General features: G+C 46.4%; 1 protein-coding gene across 5 annotated transcripts in view; it reads right to left on the bottom strand.

Annotated features, from left to right (window-relative positions):
• Window positions 1-21,506, bottom strand: part of MYRIP (myosin VIIA and Rab interacting protein) — a 398,497-nt gene that overhangs the window by 76,482 nt on the left and 300,509 nt on the right. For all 5 annotated transcript variants that reach the window (XM_064360111.1, XM_012460146.3, XM_012460147.3 and 2 more), the window contains 5 exons: window positions 20,069-20,149; window positions 15,910-16,007; window positions 15,606-15,686; window positions 12,848-12,991; window positions 432-585 (listed from right to left, as the gene is read on the bottom strand). In XM_064360111.1, coding sequence (XP_064216181.1) covers window positions 432-585; window positions 12,848-12,991; window positions 15,606-15,686; window positions 15,910-16,007; window positions 20,069-20,149 — 558 coding nt within the window. The remainder of the gene's footprint in view (window positions 1-431; window positions 586-12,847; window positions 12,992-15,605; window positions 15,687-15,909; window positions 16,008-20,068; window positions 20,150-21,506) is intronic.

Below are 21,506 nucleotides of genomic sequence, written 5' to 3' on the forward strand. Positions count from 1 at the left end.
GACCCAAATTCCTTTGAAAGTTGAAATGCCATGAGAAGTTGGTTTAATGTTCCTGGCCTACATAAGACATTCTCCTAGGCCACAGAGAACAGGCAGCTGAAGTGGGGTGTGCAGTGGAGTGATTTGAACATACTTGTCCAGGAGCCCCCCACCCCCCTCCCATAGGTCTCAGCACAGACCATAGAATATGATGACACCCTAAGGGCCTTCATTTTGCCAAAGCAGCTAAGAAAACTGCCTGGGTAGAGAACATGATCACAGTATATACACTGTGTGTTGTGCTGGAGGCCTCATGACTTGGTGGCCCAGAGGGACACACACCAGTTCAGACTTATGGGAAGAAGAGCTGAGTGGCCATGCAATAGCTCAGAAGCCTCCAAACTACACTTCTGAAACCCACAGACCAACCAGATGCTACTTAAAACAGTTACTTGTTTCATCCAGTCTGTCCACGCTCTTCCAGCTGGGCAGAGCAGACTCAGCTCTCGGGTGTTGGCCTTGGTCCCTTGGCTGCCTTGATGCAGCCTCCACTGGAGGGGTCTTCAGGGCATCTTCTCCAGTGACTGAGAAGGCAGACTGGGACCGCTGTGGAAAGAAAAGGGAGGAAGAAATGAGCTCATAAGTCACAGTGCCTGGGAGGTGTGCCTTCAGCTTTTGGGGGCAGACACTGTAGAGTCTGAGAAAACATGTTTAATGGTAATGGCTCTTCTCATGTGAGCCTTAAAAACTGCAAATCAGAATATAATGCCATGTAATGGCACAAATGTTTATTCCCTTGTAAGTCAGCCAGGCCTAGTAGAAAGAATGAGATGTAGTAGAATCTTACGGGGCCAGCTATCATATGGCTCTTTCTTATCCACTACTTTTGTGGCCAATATTTCTCAGGGCCAACTGTGCGTGACGAGCTGCTCTAGGGCATGCAAAATGGAAAGCATCTTCTCCTCAAAGACCTCCAAATCTGAAGAGTTCCCACAGCATTGATACAGTTATAGCACAATGTACATGCTGTAATAGAGAAGCGAGCTAGGTATGATCTGTCCACAACAGAGGACTACTGCAACATATTCTCGTGTAGTCCCTGAATTAAAGGAAGAAAAACAAACTCTAACCCAAGAAAAAGTGGCAGAAATGGAAATTCAAATGACTGACAGGAACACATTTGAATTGCATTATATATATGCATTATATACATATATACATTATATATATGCATCATATATATATACATGTTGTATTGTGAAGCTCAAATGTTGTATAGAGAATTTTATCAAACAGAAAGAGACTGAAGTTTTCCTTTGACATTTAATGAAGGAATTATATTTTACTGGTTTTTTTTTGTTCTTTTTACATTGGTAATCTTAGAAGGGAAAGGGCATATTCACAAAGCTACCAAAAGAATCTACGATCACAGTGTTAAACAAAGTCTGATCTGAAACTCAGGCCCCTTTGCAGTGGGCTTCCACCTGCTGGCTGATGTCAGCACCAGCAGCCCCCACTCCCTTCTGTCCCAGTGCAAAATGTGCTCATTTCCTCACTTTCTCTTTCCCTCAGGTACCTAGACTACGAGACAAAGGCAAGCTCTCTCAGAGAAGAGCTGTGGGCAGGGCCGTGGGGTGCTGTGGAGCTGGATCCCGTGTCAGCTGTGTCTAGGTTCCCTGGCCACCTTGGGCAGGGCCGCGGGGTGCTGTGGAGCTGGACCCCAGGACAGCTGTGTCCAGGCTCCCTGGCCACCTTGGGCAGGGCCGTGGGGTGCTGTGGAGCTGTACCCTGGGCCAGCTGTGTCCGGGTTCCCTGGCCACCTTGGGCAGCGCCGTGGGGTGCTGTGGAGCTGGACCCCGTGTCAGCTGTGTTTAGGTTCCCTGGCCACCTTGGGCAGGGCCGCGGGGTGCTGTGGAGCTGGACCCCAGGACAGCTGTGTCAGGGCTCCCTGGTCACCTTGGGCAGGGCCGTGGGGTGCTGTGGAGCTGTACCCTGGGCCAGCTGTGTCCGGGTTCCCTGGCCACCTTGGACAGCGCCGTGGGGTGCTGTGGAGCTGGACCCCGGGGTCAGCTGTGCCTGGGCTCCCTGGCCACCTTGGGCAGTGCCGTGGGGTGCTGTGGAGCTGGACCCCGGGGTCAGCTGTGCCTGGGCTCCCTGGCCACCTTGGGCAGTGCCGTGGGGTGCTGTGGAGCTGGACCCCGGGGTCAGCTGTGCCTGGGCTCCCTGGCCACCTTGGGCAGTGCCGTGGGGTGCTGTGGAGCTGGACCCCGGGGTCAGCTGTGCCTGGGCTCCCTGGCCACCTTGGGCAGCGCTGTGGGGTGCTGTGGAGCTGGACCCCGGGGTCAGCTGTGCCTGGGCTCCCTGACCACCTTGGCTATACTACCTTGGCCAAGTGACTGAATTCCTAGAGAGATGTGGAAACTTAGCCTTGCCCTGCACTCACAGTAAACTGTATGATAAATGGTAGCTTAAAAAAACAGGTATGAGAGAATAACAAAGAAAGACAGCAGAAATGAGCATAGGATACATGGGTGGCGACACTGAGCTTTAAGATGAGGGGTTGGGAAGAGGAAGATGCACTCAGTGGGCTTGCCTCCCAAGGACTCTGAACCAGTCTGAGGAAAGACAGAGACTCAGGAGGATCAAAACCCTGCATCCCCATTGTAACAGGCCAGGTTAGGGTCCAGGAGCCCTCACATACAGGGTGTCTGGTACACTCTGTTGCAGAATGGTGGTGCAGACCAGTTAAGATTCAGAAAGAGTCATAGGAAACCTCTACTTCCCCCAGGAGACCTTGGGGTTATCTAGGAGGAAGCTGGGCTTACAGAACAAATATGGAACCCCCAAAGCTGTGAACCAAGTGTTAACAACCTGCTTCCATCCCTTCAAATATAGAGAATAGAGCATGATGGACCTCCAGACCTGCCTTTTGATGCAATGGTCATAGGTTAATACAACCCAGTGGTGATGAGCTCTCCCCATCTTATCAATTCCTCAAGACACTGTATGTTGATAAGGTTTCCTACCCATAGCCTCTGTTTGTCAAATATTCAAGCAGGCCATGGCCTGTGGGAAATCTACCAAGTGCCCCCTTCTCCAGGCTGGGCTGGGGGTCCTGGGCTGCTTCTACACTTACGTTTTACTGCATTCTTGCAAACATCTCTTTTCTGAGCTGGGCCCCCAACTAGACTGTGGAGCAACTGAGGGTAATTTGTTTTAGCAGTGACATCTGTAGCCCCTGGCACAGTCACTGGTACAGAATTGGAAATCATGGATGTTTGCTGTTGAGTGAATGGTTACAAAACGGGTTTTCAAAGTGCCTATGTTTTTTCCAACTTCTTAGACAAAAATTGGAAAATTAGAGAAAGAAATAAAAAGGAGCTCACTATCATCCACACTTACATCCTGGAGAGCAATGTTTTACTTGGAGGAGAGCTAAGCCAACACACATGTGAAGTGGCTTCGGCTCAGTGTCACCTCCTTCATTGTGAGGGCACAGCAAGCACGAACACTATCCCGAGTGTTCAGAGCCATTTGGATGACGCAGGTTGACAACATTGAAGGTTTTCACAGGGCTGTTTTCAGAGCCATTCTGTGATTTTGCTAAATATCGGACAGAGAACGAGCAGCTTTCAGAGAGGACAGAGATTGGGGATGGGGGTCAACTGGCAAGTGAAGTTATTAAAAATGAAGGAAAACATCATTTTATGGCAAACCTCCACATATCAAGAGGGACACACCCTTGGCACTGCTGTACCTTGGGGCTTGGCAAGCCCTCCCTTCCTGTGTGGTCACACAGCTCTGCCCACACTGTTACAGATGTGCACTGACTTGCTGTGTCTTCCACACACAGTGAACTCCATGAGGGCAGGGATGGACTTTTGTGTGTGATCCTGGTGGCATGTCTGTGACTGAATTTTTAGGCTGTGAGACACAGTGCTGGCCCTTATGAAGCTGACAGCCTTAAAAAAACATCTACAAGCTTCTCACTGGAAATCACTGAATACAAGTTTAAAAAGGAAAAACAATATTTAATATTTAATTTTGCAGTGGCTTAGACTTGTGTGTATATGTGGTGGCTGGGGTCCATTTTTTATGGGATGAAAATTCTCCCCCATTCCTTCCCTACAAAAGCCAAGACTAACAAATGAAAAGTCCCTCTCTGGTCCCGATAGCAGAGAGTAGGGAATGCCAGCCTATAAAAATACTCTATTTCAGGCAAATCGTTGTTCCACACTAGAAAAAAACTATACCCTGACAATCACAAAAGGCCCAACAGCGCTGTCTCCAATAGGTCCCAAGACACTGGTGGCCTGCAGTCTCCAGCCAGGGTGGAAAAGACAGTTCTGAGACCCAGGCGTGGTTCTGCCATAAATTCATTACAAGCAACACGTGCCCAGCAGAGGGCACCACAACAATGCTTTTACTCCCCAGCTAGTTCTACTTCAGTCTCTGGCTGAACTAGTTGGTGAGTAATGTATTTGCTTATTACACTGGCTTATAACCCTGGCGGAGCCCTCTGTGCCCACTTTTCTTTCCTACCCACAACCTCTGCTTGTCTTACTTATCCTAGGGTACACAGAAGATGCAGGGGTGGTGACTGGAAGGGCTGGTCTGAGTTACAGTGTCTGAACATCTGTGCAAGGGGGCTGCAGGGGGAGTCCATGGATTCAGGAATGTTAGCACATCAGCAATCCTTGCACTGATGAGCTAGAGAATTTGAGCTTTCAGACAGGCCCTTCCTCTTTACTCCTTGGGCACTAACTTATGGGTGATACATTAGGTAGCGGGTAATACCAGCTCCTCCTCTTGCTGTGTGGGATCTTGGAGAAACTTCAACTGTTCTAAACCTCAGCTTCCTCATGTTAAGGGATCAGTATCATGCATAGCACAGAGAAAGCACTCAATAAATATTAGCCTAATAAGAGCATTTATTAAATGTTGCCACTGAGCTGGTGTGACATATCTATTCTCTCACTCAATTTGATTGAGTGCACATCAGTAAACTAAGTCAGGGTGGAATAACTTGTCCAAAGCATATGAATGGCCAAGGGTAAGGCAAGTGTTTAGCTCGAATCTGTCGGATTCCAAATCAATGCTCCTCCATGCTCTCTTGGTGTGTGCCTGATAGCCTTTGCTGCAAGCCTGGGAACAATGCACTTGTGGTTAATGCGCCCAAGCCCAGCAGGACTTGCCATCTAAACCAAGTGGTCCTGAACCTCTGGGCAAAACAGCCAGTGTGATCATCGGTTACTTTTGTTACCCCTTCCTTTGCAGTAGCTGCATCTCCTGTGTGGGCTGCAGCAACGTTTTCTACTTACATCCCTTGGAACCATAGATTGCTGCTATGATTGCTATGATCATCATCATCACCAACAGGACAGGCTCCCTGTGGCACCAACCGCAGCTTTAAAATAGTCTTTGCTCTCAAAGATCCCACAGTAAAAAACAGGGAGAGAATGTTTTTAGTGTCAAAGATTTGATGGCAAATCAAGAAGAGTGGTCACATGCATACATAACGGAGACACGGCTTTGCTTTGTGTTTTTAGGGTCAGACATAAGTACTAAAGTAAATCCGATAATGATAGCAACGAAAAAACACACTTTAGTTCTACACTATGGCCATTCAAAAGAGAGAGAGGGGATGTGAGGAAGGAAATGAGAGACAAAGGCTGAGAAAACAGGAAGGGACAAAAGACAGAATAACAGAGAAAGCCAAACAGAGATTCATCTTAGTCACTGGGCATACAGTAAGCGTCTGGTCCCTGGTGTCATCATCATTATTACCAATAAGATCATGACATTATTACAGAGAGGGCTTTTTATATGCATGCGCCCAAAGAGGCATGAAATGAATTATAACACCCACACTGCTACCTTCTAGGATATTGCATCTTAAGGCTTTGAAAGCCAGGTCGCACTGACCTCCATACTGGCAAAGAGCACACAATGCGGGAGGAAATTAAAAAGGGAGCATTCACACTGAAACTCCTTTCTAGAGAAGAGATGAGAAATCCCATCTGGATGGAGATGAATTAAGTTTGGGTATTGCAATCAAGCCTAAGCGGTGGTGCTGGTGGGGTTTAGGGATTCTGCATGGTTATTTCTTAAGCCAAAGGTGTCTGGGTCATTGGAGAATTGAAGAAAAAGGAGAAGATCTATCAGGAGGTCATAGGCTTAGGGCTCTCCACAGCCTGTAGGTCAGGATTCTGTTCAAAATATTATAAAGGTACCATCCTTAAGCGTGGCATCATGTCAGTATCACCCAGGAGCTTCTAGTAATATGGAAGACCTGGCTCCAGCCCTGACACCTTGCATCAAGACCTATAAAGCAGGGCTTGGGCAGGTGATGCGGATGCATGTCCAAGGTGAGAACACCTTGAGGAAAGGTGGGAGAGCTACGTACTCTGAAGTACCCAAGAACTGAAACTCGGCCCATTGGTTTGTGTCCAGGCTCTGGCCAGTGTCCATGTGTATTTCTGGCTTTTTTTTTAAGACAGGGTTTTGCTCTGTTAGTCCAGGCTGGAGTACAGTGGCACAATCATAGTTCACCGCAGCCTAGACTTCCTGGGCTCAAGGGATCCTCTCATCTCATTCTCCCCAGGCATGTGCTACCACACCCAGCTAATTTTTAATTTTTATTTTTTTGTAGAGATGGGATCTCACTGTATTGCCCAGGCTGGTTCGAACACCTAGCCTCAAACGATCCTCCCACCTTGGCCTCCAAAAGTGCTAGTATTACAGGCATGAGTCACCATACCTGGCCTTGTAATTCTGCTTTTATGCCGTTTGTTCATCTCTTGTTCTTTATCGAAATCCCTAGACCAGTGCTGTGCAAATACAACTTGATGGATGATAGAATGTCCTGCACTGTCCAATATAGTCACCACCAGGCACTGGTGCTACTGAGCACCTGAAATGTGGCCAGTGTGACCAAAGAACTAGAGTTTTAGTTTCATTTAATTTAAATTAAAATAGTCACTTGTGACCTATGGCCGCCATACTGAACAGTGCAGCCTCAGAACCTCTCAGCTGAAAGGGACCTTGGAGATCACTGATCTCATTTTACATAGGAAGAAGCTTGATCAACAGTTTTGGAGCAGGAACAAGATATTCAAATTCTGACCCCACTGATCACTACCTGTATGATTTTAGGCAAGTTATGTTAATGCTTTAGCCTCAGTTTCCTCCCCTATAAAATTAGGGTAATAATTTTAATAATTACTCCTGTCCTTATGTTGTGATCAGGAGTAAAAGAAGTCACATGTGATTTGCAAACACAATGCATGGTCCTCAACCAATGGTTGTTCCCCACAGTCCTCACCTCAGCAGCAGCTGCACATCTCCAGGGGCACTCCCAGCATTGTATTCCATATGAATGGGGGTTCCTAGAGGTGTGCCACATAGTGGCTTTGGCCAGGGTCAATCCCTTTTGGGTCCTAACTTTTGTACCTGAAATTAACTTTTGGACTTAAGACCTAGACCAGTGGTCTGAAATTTGGGTTCACTGTCCTGGCCTAGGCTTTTTTATCACAGGGCATTTGGGCCAGGTGAAGCCATGGCTTTGCCTACATGAGTGTGCCCAGCCACAATTATGCAGCATTTGAGAAAGCTGACCCTGTCTACCATATGTGTCACACCTAGGGGGGGCACCAGGCTGGCCCTGCTATGGTGCTGGTGAGAGGGTTCCTGCCCAAAGGAAGTCAGGCCAGTGCCATCGGGGGGCAAAACACGGGGAACCACACCCAATGGGAGTCTGAGGGTGGGAAAGGAGGGCAGCAGGACAGAGACAAGGATAAATGGAGGACGGGATGAAGAGAAGGATATTTCCTGTCATTGCTGTTGGGGTGTCTGTGGCTCATCTTCCCGGGCTGGCTGGTGTGGGCTCTGTGGTTGACCTTAGCTTGCCCTGTTAAATGTAGATGGCTGAAGCCCAATGGGGACAGATGAGTAACTATTTCACCATTTCAAGCATTCGTGGTGTTTAGGCTAGGACTTGGTATAGGCCTCTCTAAACGAGCCAACTAATCAAGACTCAATGCATTCTTATTACCACAGCTGGGATGGTGCAAGTTCTCCATCTCGATAACATTTTTAAAAAGCTCTAATCACAGGGCTTGTCTTTAAACCATGTCAGGAGCTAAAAATGGTCATTTACAAGGGTATTGATCCCAGTGTTTTTGCTGGGAACTTAATCAATACACTCTTCCTCCTTCACAGGTATCCTGGAAGCTTGAAGGGAAAGGTTCAAGTCTAGCCTCGATTAAAGCCCCACTAACTGACTTGTTCTGCCATCAATTGGCCATGGACCTGTACTGCAGGATGCCTACTACACACCCAGTGCTGAGCTGTGGAAAATCCAGAACACACGTGACCACTGACAATCATAAATAGTGGCTTCTCAAAGGGACAAGTTGTGTCAGGGACCTAGCTGGATGCATAACAGAGTTTTCTTTATTCTCAGATTCAGGCTTCTCTGCTTGGGGCAGCTCCCCCAAGCAAAGAGTGTAAGTATAAACTGGGGGAAGACAGAACATATACTTCTTCCTTCCTAATATTGTTGACAAAAGTATGTTGTTTACGTATTGAAAATCCTGGGATGGTGTGAACTCAAAGGGAGAGGGCAGGAGGGGACCTCCTTGATCAAATGTCTAAGATAAACGTGAAGGCTGCAGTGACAAAGAGCCAGCTGATGACCTTGTTCCTCCTGTAAGGTGCCTGCACCCCTGCCAGGGGTATGATCTGGGTGGTTACACTTATATGCCAGGAGAGGTGCTCCCCCAAGGGTATGTGTCAGCATCCTTGATGCGGCTTTCCCAAACTACGGCCGCATGGTTCTCTTCCACCTTGTTCCCACAAAGGTGGATTCAAGCTGGAGGAAGGTGGACGTACCTTGTGAAGTGCTGCTTTTCGAAAATTCAAAATATATGATATATGTTACATTCAGGGAAGGGCTTCCATTAGGCCCTATTTTTATATAATAATCTAGAAATGAATCATATTTCACTATTTGCTTCAAAAAAAGTAAGAAATGCTGAAGTTCTCTTTACATTGATGTCAAAGCATAGCCATGAGTTACGCTGTGCAGGAGGCAGGTGTTTGGCAAGGCAGATTTTTTCCTGACAAAACAAATAAAATCCTGAGAGGTATTTGCTTTAGTAAACCAAAGGGAAATCCCATGAGACTCTGGCTTGTGCTTCTGTCTTCCTCAGTGAAAACAGCCTGTGGCCATGCCTGTGTCCTGGGTGGAATGAATTCGTTCTAGTGAGATGATGTGGTAAGCGGGAGATGCCCCTTGGGAAGGTTCATATTGTTTACATGCAGCTGCTTTCAGCCGGTGCTGTCCTGCTGCTGGGACGGGAACACTATTGGCTGTCATCACTGCTGTGCCCACCGTTTTGGCTTACGGTACAAGACCCCACTGTCCCACATCTCTAATGACACACAGAGCGTCTCTGGTCTCTAGGAGGTGGGAGAGACACTATTTCCAGCTTTCACCATATGCACAACAAGGAGATCCAGCGACCCTCTGGTGGGGAAGCAGGCATTCCATTGCTGGAGCTTCCCAAGGGAACAGGAGACAACAGAGTGCAGGAAATGCTCAGAACCAGGAGACCTTCATTTCAGTCCAGCATCCACTTAGTTCCAGTGGTTTGGGGTAGCTTGGACTCAGTTTACTCCTTTGTAAAATGGGGATAATGCAGGGTGCTCTCATGTGGGGCTAAGGAAACAATGTGTGAAAGCCCTTTGCATATAAAATTTATGTAAAGAAGAGGTATTGGTCCTGTGTTATTACATGTCTGACCATCACTCACTCCATTATTAACATGACTACTCAAGCTTTCTATGATGACCCACCCCCAACCCCCAGGCCTCTCTGTTCACGGGATTTACATGAGAATTTTAGTTACTATGCAGAGCTGCAGTCAGCTGATGCAAATAGGAAAAATCAGGAAAGGTCTGTTTCTGGAAAGTGAGGTCTCTTTAGTGCAACGGGAAATGAGACAGGGGCAGAGAAAGAGTTTTCAGCTTCTGATAAAGGAAGAATGAGAAAGCCCCAAGATGCAGTGAGTAGACAGAAATGTTCTAGTGGGTGAGCTGAGGTCTTGGAAGAGAAGCAAGCTAATGCCATCTGGCTGTGTGTGGGAAGGAAGGGGAGAGGGCACTAGTGAGAACCCATAGTGGGGTTGGGCTGATGGCAGCAGGTGGCCGGGGAACTGGAGCAGGCGGGTACGTGACATGGCAACAGCTCTGCTCTCTGGGCCTGGAGCCTAGCTGACCAACACACAGTAAAGTACAGCTCATAACTCATAACCCACTCTATCCTTGAGGATACAGTGACCCTTATTTCAAAACATTGAAATACGGTAATAATAGAGCAATAACTATGTCTGCATCTCATTTAGTCACCTGCCACTGTTGCCACTGTGCCCCTCAGCCGATTTTCTAGCCACATAACCACTATTCTATTTCTTGAACATGCCAAGTTCCTTCCTGCTCGGAGCCTCCAGGCCTGCCATTCCCCCTGTAGAAGTGCCCTTCCTCTTACTGCTCCAGATCGCTCATCTTTCAGGTCTTGGTTTCACGTCATCTCCTAAAAATGGTTTTCCCTGACAGCTCCATAACCAAGCATCTACCTGTCCCCAGCACTCCCTCCTCTCCATCCTCTTGGTGACAATTACTGAAATGTGTACCCCTGCATTTGTTGTTATTTACTTGTTTATGGCATGTTTCACCATTAGATGGTGGAGTCTGCTGTATCTGCAGAGACCACTGTCTCTGTAGCACTGATATGGTCTGGCTGTGTCCCCACCCAAATCTCATCTTGAATTGTGGCTCCCATAATTCCCTCATGTTGTAGGAGGGGCCTGGTGGAAGATAACTGATTCACGGGGGCAGATCTTTCCCATGCTGTTCTCTTGGTAGTGAATAAATCTCATGAGATCTGATGGTTCTATAAAGGGGAGTTCCCCTGCACACGCTCTCTTGCCTGACGCCATGTAAGATATGACTTTGCTCCTCCTTCACTTTCCACCATGATTGTGTGGCCTCCCCAGCCATGTGGAACCATCAGTCAAACCTCTTTCCTTTATAAATTACCCAGTCTTGGGTTTGTCTTAATTAGCAGCGTGAGAACAAACTGATACAAGCACCTAGCACAGTCCCTTGCACATAGGGGAAGCTCAATAAAGACTGTATTGGCCACACAAGGAATCTTCAGAGCCATACTTTAGGGAAGGCCTTATTATCTCCATGTTACGGACAGGAAACTAAACTGTTGTTCAAGGTCACATACCTAGTAGTCAAGGGCAAGTCCAGAATCCTATTCCAGGTGTGGCAGAGACAGAGCCCAAGCTCTCTGTTTTTGCCTCTGACTCACTGACTCATGGTTGAGTCTAGATGCTGTGGGGATTTCTATTTTCTGGAGGTCCCCAAGACTTGACACTTTGAGTTTGCAGAAGATACTTCAGAAAGACCCCAAATGCAAGGTGATGTCATGCCTGCAGCGTGAGCCCAGGAACTGCAGCTCTGATTTTGTGACCAGTCTGAGTGACAGGCTCTTTGAAAGACTTTTGCTCCCCTGCTCCATCCAGTAGGATCCTTTTCCACTTCCTGCTGGAAAGGCCTCTCCCTTATCTGAATTCCAAATCCATTTTCATTCTCAATCTTTCAACTCAGCACCCAGTTACGAACTGTCTCCCATTACCTCTTTTTTTTTTTTTTACCAGCCTTACCTGTGTCCCCTCCTGCCTTGCTAACCAGATTATAAAGCTCTGGAGGGTGGGCATGGAGTCTTCTACTTGTTTTGTCCTCCTTGGTGCTGAGTGCATGCATGACAGCAGCAGTAAAACAAGCTGACAGCATGTTGACAAGGAAAGCTTCCGCCGATAAATCAATGAAGTTTAATCTCTGATGAAGCCATAAAGATACTCTTTGTAACCCTGTGCATCTGGCGGTTGGTGAGGACGAGGGAGTTTATGTAGGTGACCTATGCTTATCCCTTGTGGACTGCAAGTCTACTATGTGCTGGTTTGCACACCCTTGTTTTAATCTGCTCATGCAGGGATGAATGCCACTAGACCCCTAGTGGGGATGCAGTAAGCCCCTGGTCTTGCCTTTCCCATGGCTGACTTTCTAGTTTTGAAGTGCACCTGTGTGCTGCCCTGTCTCAGACTGTGGGCACCTATATGAAGCAGAACCAGAGCCCTACTGGCCAGTCCCTCGGTTTCTTGTGGAACCTGCCCCACCCAGCTCCTTCCCCAGCACTTTGCACATCCTCAACTGGGCTTAATCAAACCAATAACAAAGAATGTTACAGGCTCAGCAAACTCTACTGCAGACAGGAACAGCACCAAACCCTTGGGCCATGGGAAGACCACTGAGCTCTGTGACTCAAGCTTACAGACAGAAAGGTTGGCTCTACACTGTGACTTCCTGACTGTCCAGATGTGACCATTTTGGTGGCTGAAACAGCAGTGGCAATTTTCTTCCTGCCACTTTTCAGTTTCAGTAAAGCAAGCAATCTAGGTGATAAGAATACACCTGATCTTTACAAAGCTACTTCCCCACTGGACTTAGTACAATTCTTTTCAGAGTGAATAAAAAAATGAAGCCTATCAGCATTTGTATTTTTCCTAAATTGGTCTGTGTAAAACTTACCTCTGTAATCATCAATAGACTGTGTTTTTCTCTCCTCTCTTACCCTTCCTGGCCCCCCACTCACACTCACTTTCTCTCTTAATTTCTCTCCCCATCCTTTTGAAATTTTTACCCTGGCCAGTGGCTACCTGACTCAATGACAGAGGGTTAAATGTGTGCTCCAGACCTGCACGTGTGGAGGGTAGGCCAGTAGTTCTTGGGGACTCACCCAGAGGGCAGTGGGAGCACGGTGGCCTCCAGGGGATGCTGAGGTCCCCTCATCTGCCACCTTTGTGCTGCAACTCTGGGGATGTGGCCATCCTGGCTCCTCTTCCACTTGCTGCTCACTTTTGCTCTTCTGTTTTCGTATAATCTGGGGAGCAGAGGACGAAAAAGGGGCAAGTTATTGGAGAGGCCTCCTGATGCTATGTGGAGTAACTGGGACCATCTTTGGAATTTTTTCAGCCACTTACAAGATTAATTTCAACAGAACACCAGGCTGTTTCAGACCTGCTTTATGAGAAACCAGCACAACGATAGCCTTGAGCATTCTAAGCATTTCACAGTTTACAAACAATCCTTTCATGATGTTAACAGTTTCTTCTATTTATTGAGTGCCTAGCATGTGTCAGACCTCATGTTAGGTATTGTGTATGCTTCACCTCACTTAATTCTAGAGGGTACATACTATAATTCTTTCCATTTTATAGATGAGGAAACAGCCTCAAAGAGACTAAGTTATCAGTTACGGCCACACAGCTCATAAATGATGGCGCTGAATCTCAAACCCGGAACCTCTGGCTGTAAGTCCTGACTTTAGGAGGCGTCTGGAAGCCCTATCAAGGGGGTAGACACAAAGAGTCATCAAGAATGGCTCCAGATCCAGCTCGTCTGCACAACCATTTGGATCTAGTGAGTCCATCTGTACCAGGGCCTCTGGGCTCTCAAGTTCCCATTCAGTTCCTAGGAAGCAGCCAAGAACTGTGCTAAGCCACCATTCTTCAATGTTCCTTTAGGCCAGACAGGCAGATAAAAGGAAGGCTGAGAGCCCGGAGAACAATGAACTGAGGTGCTATGTGTGGGGACCCAGCCACATTGCCCAGCAGGATTTCAGAATTGCTGAGGACCAGTGACCCCCCCAGTCCCTCCCATTCTTTCCTCTGCAGGGAGGTGGGGCCAGTGCTGTCTCCCTGTCTCTCTTCCAACATTGTATGGGGGTATATGGGGGGAGATCATTTGTTTGCTTTGTTTACAGATCTCTGGCTAAAAAGGAGCTGAAACTGCATCAAATGTACTTTGAACCGTGATTGGATGAGACATGAGGGTCTTAGGGTGTGGTGAGTCTACTTGACATATGGAAGGGATGTGAGTTATTGTGACCAAAAGGGAAGACTGAAGTTTTTCAACACTTCCTGCATACGGCACTTTGTCGAGTGACTCTGTAGACCCTCCCAGTATAGGGAGAATCTGCTTCCCTGTCCTTGGCTTTGGGCTTGATGTGTGACTTGCTCTGGTCAATGACATGTGAGGACGGAGTCATGACCCTATGCCAGGGCTAAGCCTCAGCCTTAATAGGCAGTGTGCGCTTCATCTTGCTGGCTTGTGCTCCTGTCATGGCCACGTGCAGCTGATGTGACTTCAGTTGGGCCCCAGAATGAACACGCTGCAGCTGACTTTGTCCTAACCCACAGCCAGAAATGCAGCCACTACAGAGGTATGAGCGAGAAAGAAATTGTGGTGCAACAAAACATATATTCAGATAGTCTTTGACTTAAGGGCTGGGAAAGCGGTGTGTATTCAGTACAGCATTCCATAAATTATATTAGTTGTTAAACAGTATTATAAAATATACTTTGGGTTTGATGATTCTGCCCAGGTATAGGCTAATGCAAGTTCTGAGTACGTTTATGATAGGCTAGGCTAAGCTATGATATATTAAGAGTAGTTTAGGTGTATTAAATGCATTTTGACTTATGATACTTTCAACTTAGGATGGGGTTACTATCTGGACTTAATCCCATCCACTGTAAGTTCAGGAGCATCTGTATTTGGTCTTTGTCCCCAGTTCCTGGCAGAGTTTCAAAAACCCTTGGAATTATTTGAGTGATAGGAGTATCTTTGTTACACTGACAAGGTGATTCAAGGGGAGGCCCTTAGATAACTTTAGGATGGGGGCTGGTTGCCAGAAAAACCAACTACAGTACATGATTAGATGGCTGGGAGCAGAAAGACTAGAGAGTGTGTTCAGTCAGGTAATCACTCATTTAATCAGTCATGCCTAGATAGTGAAACCTGGCTAAAATCTCGGAAGCAACAAGGCACAGAAAGCTTCCTGGTTGGTGCATACATAGATGTGTTGTGGGAGTGGCGTTCACAGAGAGGGCGTGGGAGCTCTGTACACCTGGTCCCCAGACCCTACTGCCCTGAGCGTCTCTTCATGTGGCTGTGCACCTGTACTCTTTATATTAAACTGGTAATGATAAGTAAAGCACTTTCCTGAGTTCTGTGAGTTCTAGCAAATCATTGAATTGAGGGTCCAGGGTCGTGGAAACTCCCGAATTTGTAGCAGGCTAGGGAAAAGTGTGGTGACTTGGGGATATGTGAAACTTGTGGCTAGTGTCTGAAGTGGGGGCAGTGTTGTGGGACTAAGCCCTTCACTTGTGGGGTCTGCACTAAATCCAGGAAGAAGTTAGTATCAGAATGGAATTTCACTTCTTAGTTGGTGTTGGAGAATTGGCTGTGGAAGACAGAAAGATCCTTTTCAAAAGCCAGAGTTTTGGGGTGGCTGGTTTCTCAGCAGTAATTGACAAGTACACTATGCAAGGAATAGTGTAGGGCATGGAGCTAGCAGGAGAGACTGCAAAGCAGTGTGATGCATTCCCTTTGTGTGGGTCCCCAAGGCACAAAAGGCTAAAGTGAGAAGGCACAGAAGGTGCAGTGCTAGAGACACTCCGCCTGTTTCACCTGCCGCTGCCGGGGCCACCTACCTTCTGCAGGATTGTCGTGGCCAGCTCCTCAGTTAGCTCCTCCTTGTGGTCCCGCAGGTAACTGGCCTCATTCTGCTTGTCCTGCAGAGGGAAGAAAAAGGCTGTGTGTTGTGGTTGGGTTAGGGGTGACTTGGCAATCAGTCACTTTCCCAGGAGAGTCTCGACCACAAAAGCAGAGGGAGGTCGGGCCCTGCTCTAGTCAGAGCTGCTGGGACATTGATTTCCTGACAACCTGCACTTTCTCCTGGCAGCCAGGACCCCGACCCACACCTCCCCAGGCAGAGAGGAGCAGGAGGGGCCCTACCAGGCTGTCCCCATATGCTTCTGCTTTGGAAATCGCTTCCTCAATGGCCTCTTCAGCCACCCGGAGGGCCACAGCCAAGGTGTCCATTACACTATGTCCTAGAGAGGAAATAGAACAAAGAGCATTTCTAAAAGGGAATGATGAGTCAAAGGATGGTTCAAGCTCTTCTGCTGAAACTCTTCAGGGGCTCCAGGATAAGCTCTAAGCTGCCTACCGTGGCACACAAAGTGCTGACCTTTGCCACCTGCATCACTACTGCCTTCTACGCGTCATTCACATCCCGTGCCTCAGATGCAACAACCATTTGATTCTTTCAGACTTGTGATCTCATTCCCCTCCCTCCTAGTCTCCTGCTCCATAACTGAGCTGGTTCCCATGGACCCCAAGGCTTGGCCCCAAAATTACTCCTCTAACAAATCTTCTCAGATCCCTTCAGCCCTGCCCTTTGCTGGAGGTCTGTCCCAGGTTCTGGTCTTTCTTTCATCAGCTAGAAAGGCTACGTGCCCCTGGCCTTTCCCAGAGGTCATTTTCAGAGAGCAAGAATTGATCATCTTCATTGTTGTATGCTAACATGAAGCACTGGTCTAAGCATACAGAATGGCTTCAAGATGACTGAACAAAAGAGCTTAATGTAAAGAAATAATAGTTCTTCATCCACTTTCTCAGATAAAGATTATGCATTATTTTGCAAAAATAAGGTATTATTGTGATTATGGGGAAAATATTATTAAATATATTAATTGGGCTGTGCATATGACTTAAAGCAAATATTTACCCTATGTATAATTTTTTTAGACTATCAACCAATATTAACAACACTGGCCAACCTCACAGAACTCAGCCACATGGCAGGCCCTGGGCAAGAGTTTCATATACATGGTCACAGTTAATTCTGACAAAAATCCAGTGGTAAGTAGATGCCATATAGGTGCTGTTTTACAGTTGGTAAATTTGAAGCACAGAGTGGTTAAATAACTCACCCAAGGTTACACAGCAAGATAGTAAGAAGGCCAAGTTTTGAATCCAGTTGGATTCCAAATTTGATTTTGAATTTGGATTCCATTCCTTTGAATCCAAAGCCCTGATTTTAACCACAAAGTTGAGATGAATAAAAGCTAACATGATTAAAAAATATAGTACTATCATATTTTTAGTGAACATTATTTTTTTTAAGACATAGCAACAAATGGGAGAAAGTAAAGGACTTCCCCAGGTGACAAAGTTCTTTTTGGAGCTAAGTGCTGGGAAAAGTTCTGTTTCCCTTGAGATCCTAGATTTTAGCTTCTTACTTATGATAATTTCTATCATCCTACTCTTAGTTTGCCCCAGAAGCCCAAGTCACATCATGTGCAAGAATGTAGGTCAGTGAAGGTTGGGTGCCTGGGTCTCTTTTTCCCTAATTTTAACCTCCTGTTGCCATTTATAATCTCCTATTCATATTATTTAACACATGCAGATCTCTTGTAAGCTGTTGAAAATGCTCTGTGGAATGAAACAGGGTGTGAATACATCAATTCATTAATTACTCACTAAATTAAAAAAATAATTCAAGCTTCTTAGACCCTTAAGGACACAGATGTAGACAGAAAATATCATTTGGCAAACATGATAAAGTCTCTAAACAACCCACTTAAGGTCAAAGTGATCTAGCTAGCTGATGAGTATGTCACAAGCCAGCTATGACAGTCATGATAGAGCCACGTAGGGCACCCCAGCCCAGGTTCTGCACACCACCAGGTGGCTGACTGAACACACAGTCTTTCCAATGTTTTGATAACTAGAGTCTACACGATCTAAGCTGTCATCACACTAAGAGCTCCCTGGCAGCAGACACTGTATCTCCCTCCCTTCTCTCTTCTTCAAGATAGCCACCAATGTATTTTTCGAAGAAAAGGTCTACAAATTTTCATTGACTCAGAGTGCCTTTTGTGTGGTAGGCTCTGTGATGGCCCCAGTGATAACCTGGTGGACAAGCTGAGTCTATGCTCTCATGTGCCTTCTGAGCTACTGGAAGACTAAACACAAAAGTAACCACTAAGAGGCATGTGTAACTATCCACGTGATAGAGACAGTCACCAAGTTCCATGGACCCCTGGGAGGCAGGCACCTGGAGCTGTAACTAGAAAGGCTTTGGATACTGTGATTATAATTCTTGGATGAAAGTGATGTGGTACACTGGGTAAAAAGTGAAGTCTCAGGTCAGTGTTTCGGAGAGAAAGGCTGGCAAGGGTGTGGAGGAAGATTAAGAAGGCAAAGTGGCCAAGGTTCAGAAGACCAGCAAGATGGTAGGATGGTCAAAGTGTCAACACAGCTAGGCTGTAGTACCCAGTTATTTAATCAAACACTAGTCCAGGTATACCGTGAATATATTCATTAGATGCGGTTAACATCTACAATCAGTTGACTTCATGTAAGGGTTGCCCCACAATGTGGGTGTGTCTCATTCAATCCACTGAAAGGCCTTAAGAGCAAAAACTGAAGTTTTCTAGAGGAGAAATTCAGCCTGAAGACCAAAGCACCAACTCTTGCCTGAGTTTTCAACCTGCTGGCCTACCCTGTATGTATTGGGCTTGCCAGTCCCCTGCAACCCTGTCCCCTGCAACTGCATGAGCCAATTCCTTAAAAGGAATCTGTGTGTGTATGTGCATGTACAGACATATATTTAGTGTATTGCAGAACCTTGCTGATACAGATGGTCACTGAAATTAACACTAACACTGGAGAGTTTCAAGCAGAGAGGTATGCAGGATATGGGCTACGGAATGGAAATAGAAGGGTAAGATTGAAAACAGACCGACAGGTACTTAGGTAGCTGGGAAGAAATGAGGTGAGAGACTGAAGGAAACATATCTCTTGCTGGTGGACCTAAGTGCCTAAAGAGCTTGACTAGGACAAGCTGGGGTTAAGAATTCTATAGACTCTTCAGGTGCTAATGACCAAGCATTAGAAATCTGAGTCTAGAACTCTGGGATGAAATCAAGGCTGGGCATTTCTGGCTCAGCAGCAAATGGAGGTGCACTTGAGGTCATACAATGGTGTGTGGTAACCTATGGAAGAGCTGCAGGTAGTAAAAATAATACAGGACACACTTTTCATGAGAAGGCACCTGTATTAGGGTTCTTTAGAGAAACAGAACCAATAGGATATACATAGATATAAAATAGGAGATCTATTATGGGAATTGGCTCATGTAATGAAGAAGGCCGAGAAGTTCCATGATATGCTGTGTGCAAGCTGGAGATCCGTAAGAGCAGTGGTATAATTCAGTCCAAGTGTGAAGGCCTGAGGAATGGGGGATCTGCTGGTTTAAGTCGTGAGTCTGAAGACCCAAGAATCAGAAGCTCTGATGTGTGAGGACAAGTGAAGATGGATGTCCCAGCTCCACAAGAGGGAGAATAAATTCACCCCTCCTCTGCCTTTTTGTTCTATCTGGGCTTTCGATGGATTGGATGACACCTGCTCACACTGATGAGGGTGGATCTTCTTTTCTCAGTCTATGATTCAAATGCTATTTTCTTCCAGAAATATCTTCACAGACACACCCAGAAAAAAGCGTTCACCAGCTATCTGGGCATCCCTTAGCCCAGTCACGTTGATGCATAAAATTATCATAGCTCCCAAAGAGAGAATAGAGGGTGCAGATGAGCTGTGGTGGTTGCAAGAGGAAGACAATTCAGGGAGCACTGATTATCAATGTCCAGTACTTCAGAGAAAGAACTGAAGTGATGGATAAAGTTTTATTTGAAATTAGAAGTTTGTTTTGCTTTTAACCACGGTTCTAAGAGGACAATTATATTGGTATAAAAAGTAGAAGTTAATCAGTAAATGATACATTCTTTACAGGAATATTTTAATATGAGATGCACAAGTGAGTGGATTGATATGTTCCAACTCCAGAAGAATATTTACTAGTTGACTGTAAAGTATCCATGGTTGGGTAATGAATGCTGTTCTCTTGGCCACACTTTGGATATACTCACCCATTTTGATGATGGATTCACACACTGGCAGTAGTAAGTGACCTAGGGAGACTCACACATAGTAGTAGATAGTTGCATCTGGGGTAACAATGCAGCTGGGGATTCCTGGCAGTACCTATACCTGTAGGTGTTTCTATTCCTCTAACTTCCAGTAGCTGTAAACTTTTAAGCAACTTTACCTTCTGACTGCCTATAAAATGTTGAATCACTGCCAGAAATGTTTCCTTCATTCTCCAGGTTTGACTCAAAAAGGCTTCCTCCTGGCAGGGTAGAGATGGGAGAAGAGAATGAATATGATTATCAAAGGTCTTCAGTGAACACCGATGCACTGTGCCACCGAACTGACAGACCACTCTTACACACTTGAATTGTTAACCTTGAAAATAGGTTTAGGGCTCATGAGGTCCCACAATAATGCTAACATTTTTGACCCATTGCTTTTTTCTTCTCATACTGATTCCTGGTGCAGCATTGCTGCCAACCCCAACTTTCTTCCCATACCTTCTTTGCAGGCAATATGGAGTCAACGACAGAACAATAGACTAAAGTCTGAGAGATGTGAGGTCAGTTCCTGGACCTGCAAATTACTAGCTGTGTGGCTTGGCATGGCTGCATCCAGAATTTATTCATTCATCCAGCAAATAGTCCATGAGCACCAGTAGGTGCCTGGCTTCAGCCCAGGTATTAAGGGTACACTGATGAGCAAAGCTAAACCTGCCCCCATCCCACTCTGATAAGCATAGAGTTCCATGTGGGAAATTCATTAATCAAATACTTATATAAATATATATATAAAATTAGAGATAGATTAAGTGCTTTGATGGGATGGTCTACAGCACAGTGAAACTGTTCATCAGGAAAGACGGACAGAGGCAGTGAAGAATCAGCCAACAGGTGTATGGAGTGGGAGAACATGCAGGGCATAGCAAGCACCTTGCAGACTGGTCCTGGGAGAAAGGGTGTGTCTGAAGGCCTAAATGACAGGCAGTATGGCAGGGCTGCATAGACGAAAAGCAGCTCTGGTGAGGTGACTTGGGAACATAGGCCATGCAGGTCATGGTGGCCACATCAGTGTTTGGATCTTCATCCCAAAGCCACGTGAAGCACTTAAAGGTTTCACAGAGATGACCTGGTAAGATCTGTGCCTCTAAAAGTGTACTGTGACTGCCAGGTAGAGAACAGCTTGAAACGGGGAGACGGTGAGTGTGTAGTGAGGAAGGGCAGGCAATGGAAGCCCTGAATGTAGCTCACTTTCTCAAGTTTACCTGTGATGGAAAAGAAGATGGCAGGACAGTCAGGGAGGGGTTTAGAAAACAGGAGTGTTTACAAATGTCAGTAAAGACAGAGATTGAATGAGCAAGAAGTGACCTTGAGACTTTCCTGGAAGGTGAGAGGGATAAGATGCAAGACCAAGAGGAGGGATAGGCAACAGAGAAGGGAGATGGTGCCCCCACCGCAGCTGCCCGCAGGGCCAAGGTCCCTGCTTGGCATGCCCTGTTGGCAATGGGAAGGAGGATTTCAGGTTGCCTGCTGAGAGGATGGGGAGGGTTGTGAGAAACATGAGGAGAGGGGAGATGTGAAAAGGTCTTTAGGAGACAGAACTCACCAGAGGACAAG

This window comes from Aotus nancymaae, unplaced genomic scaffold (assembly GCF_030222135.1).
Source record: "Aotus nancymaae isolate 86718 unplaced genomic scaffold, 86718_ANA_hifiasm-v0.15.2.pri h1tg000038l, whole genome shotgun sequence".
NCBI classification, from domain to species: Eukaryota; Metazoa; Chordata; class Mammalia; order Primates; family Aotidae; genus Aotus; species Aotus nancymaae.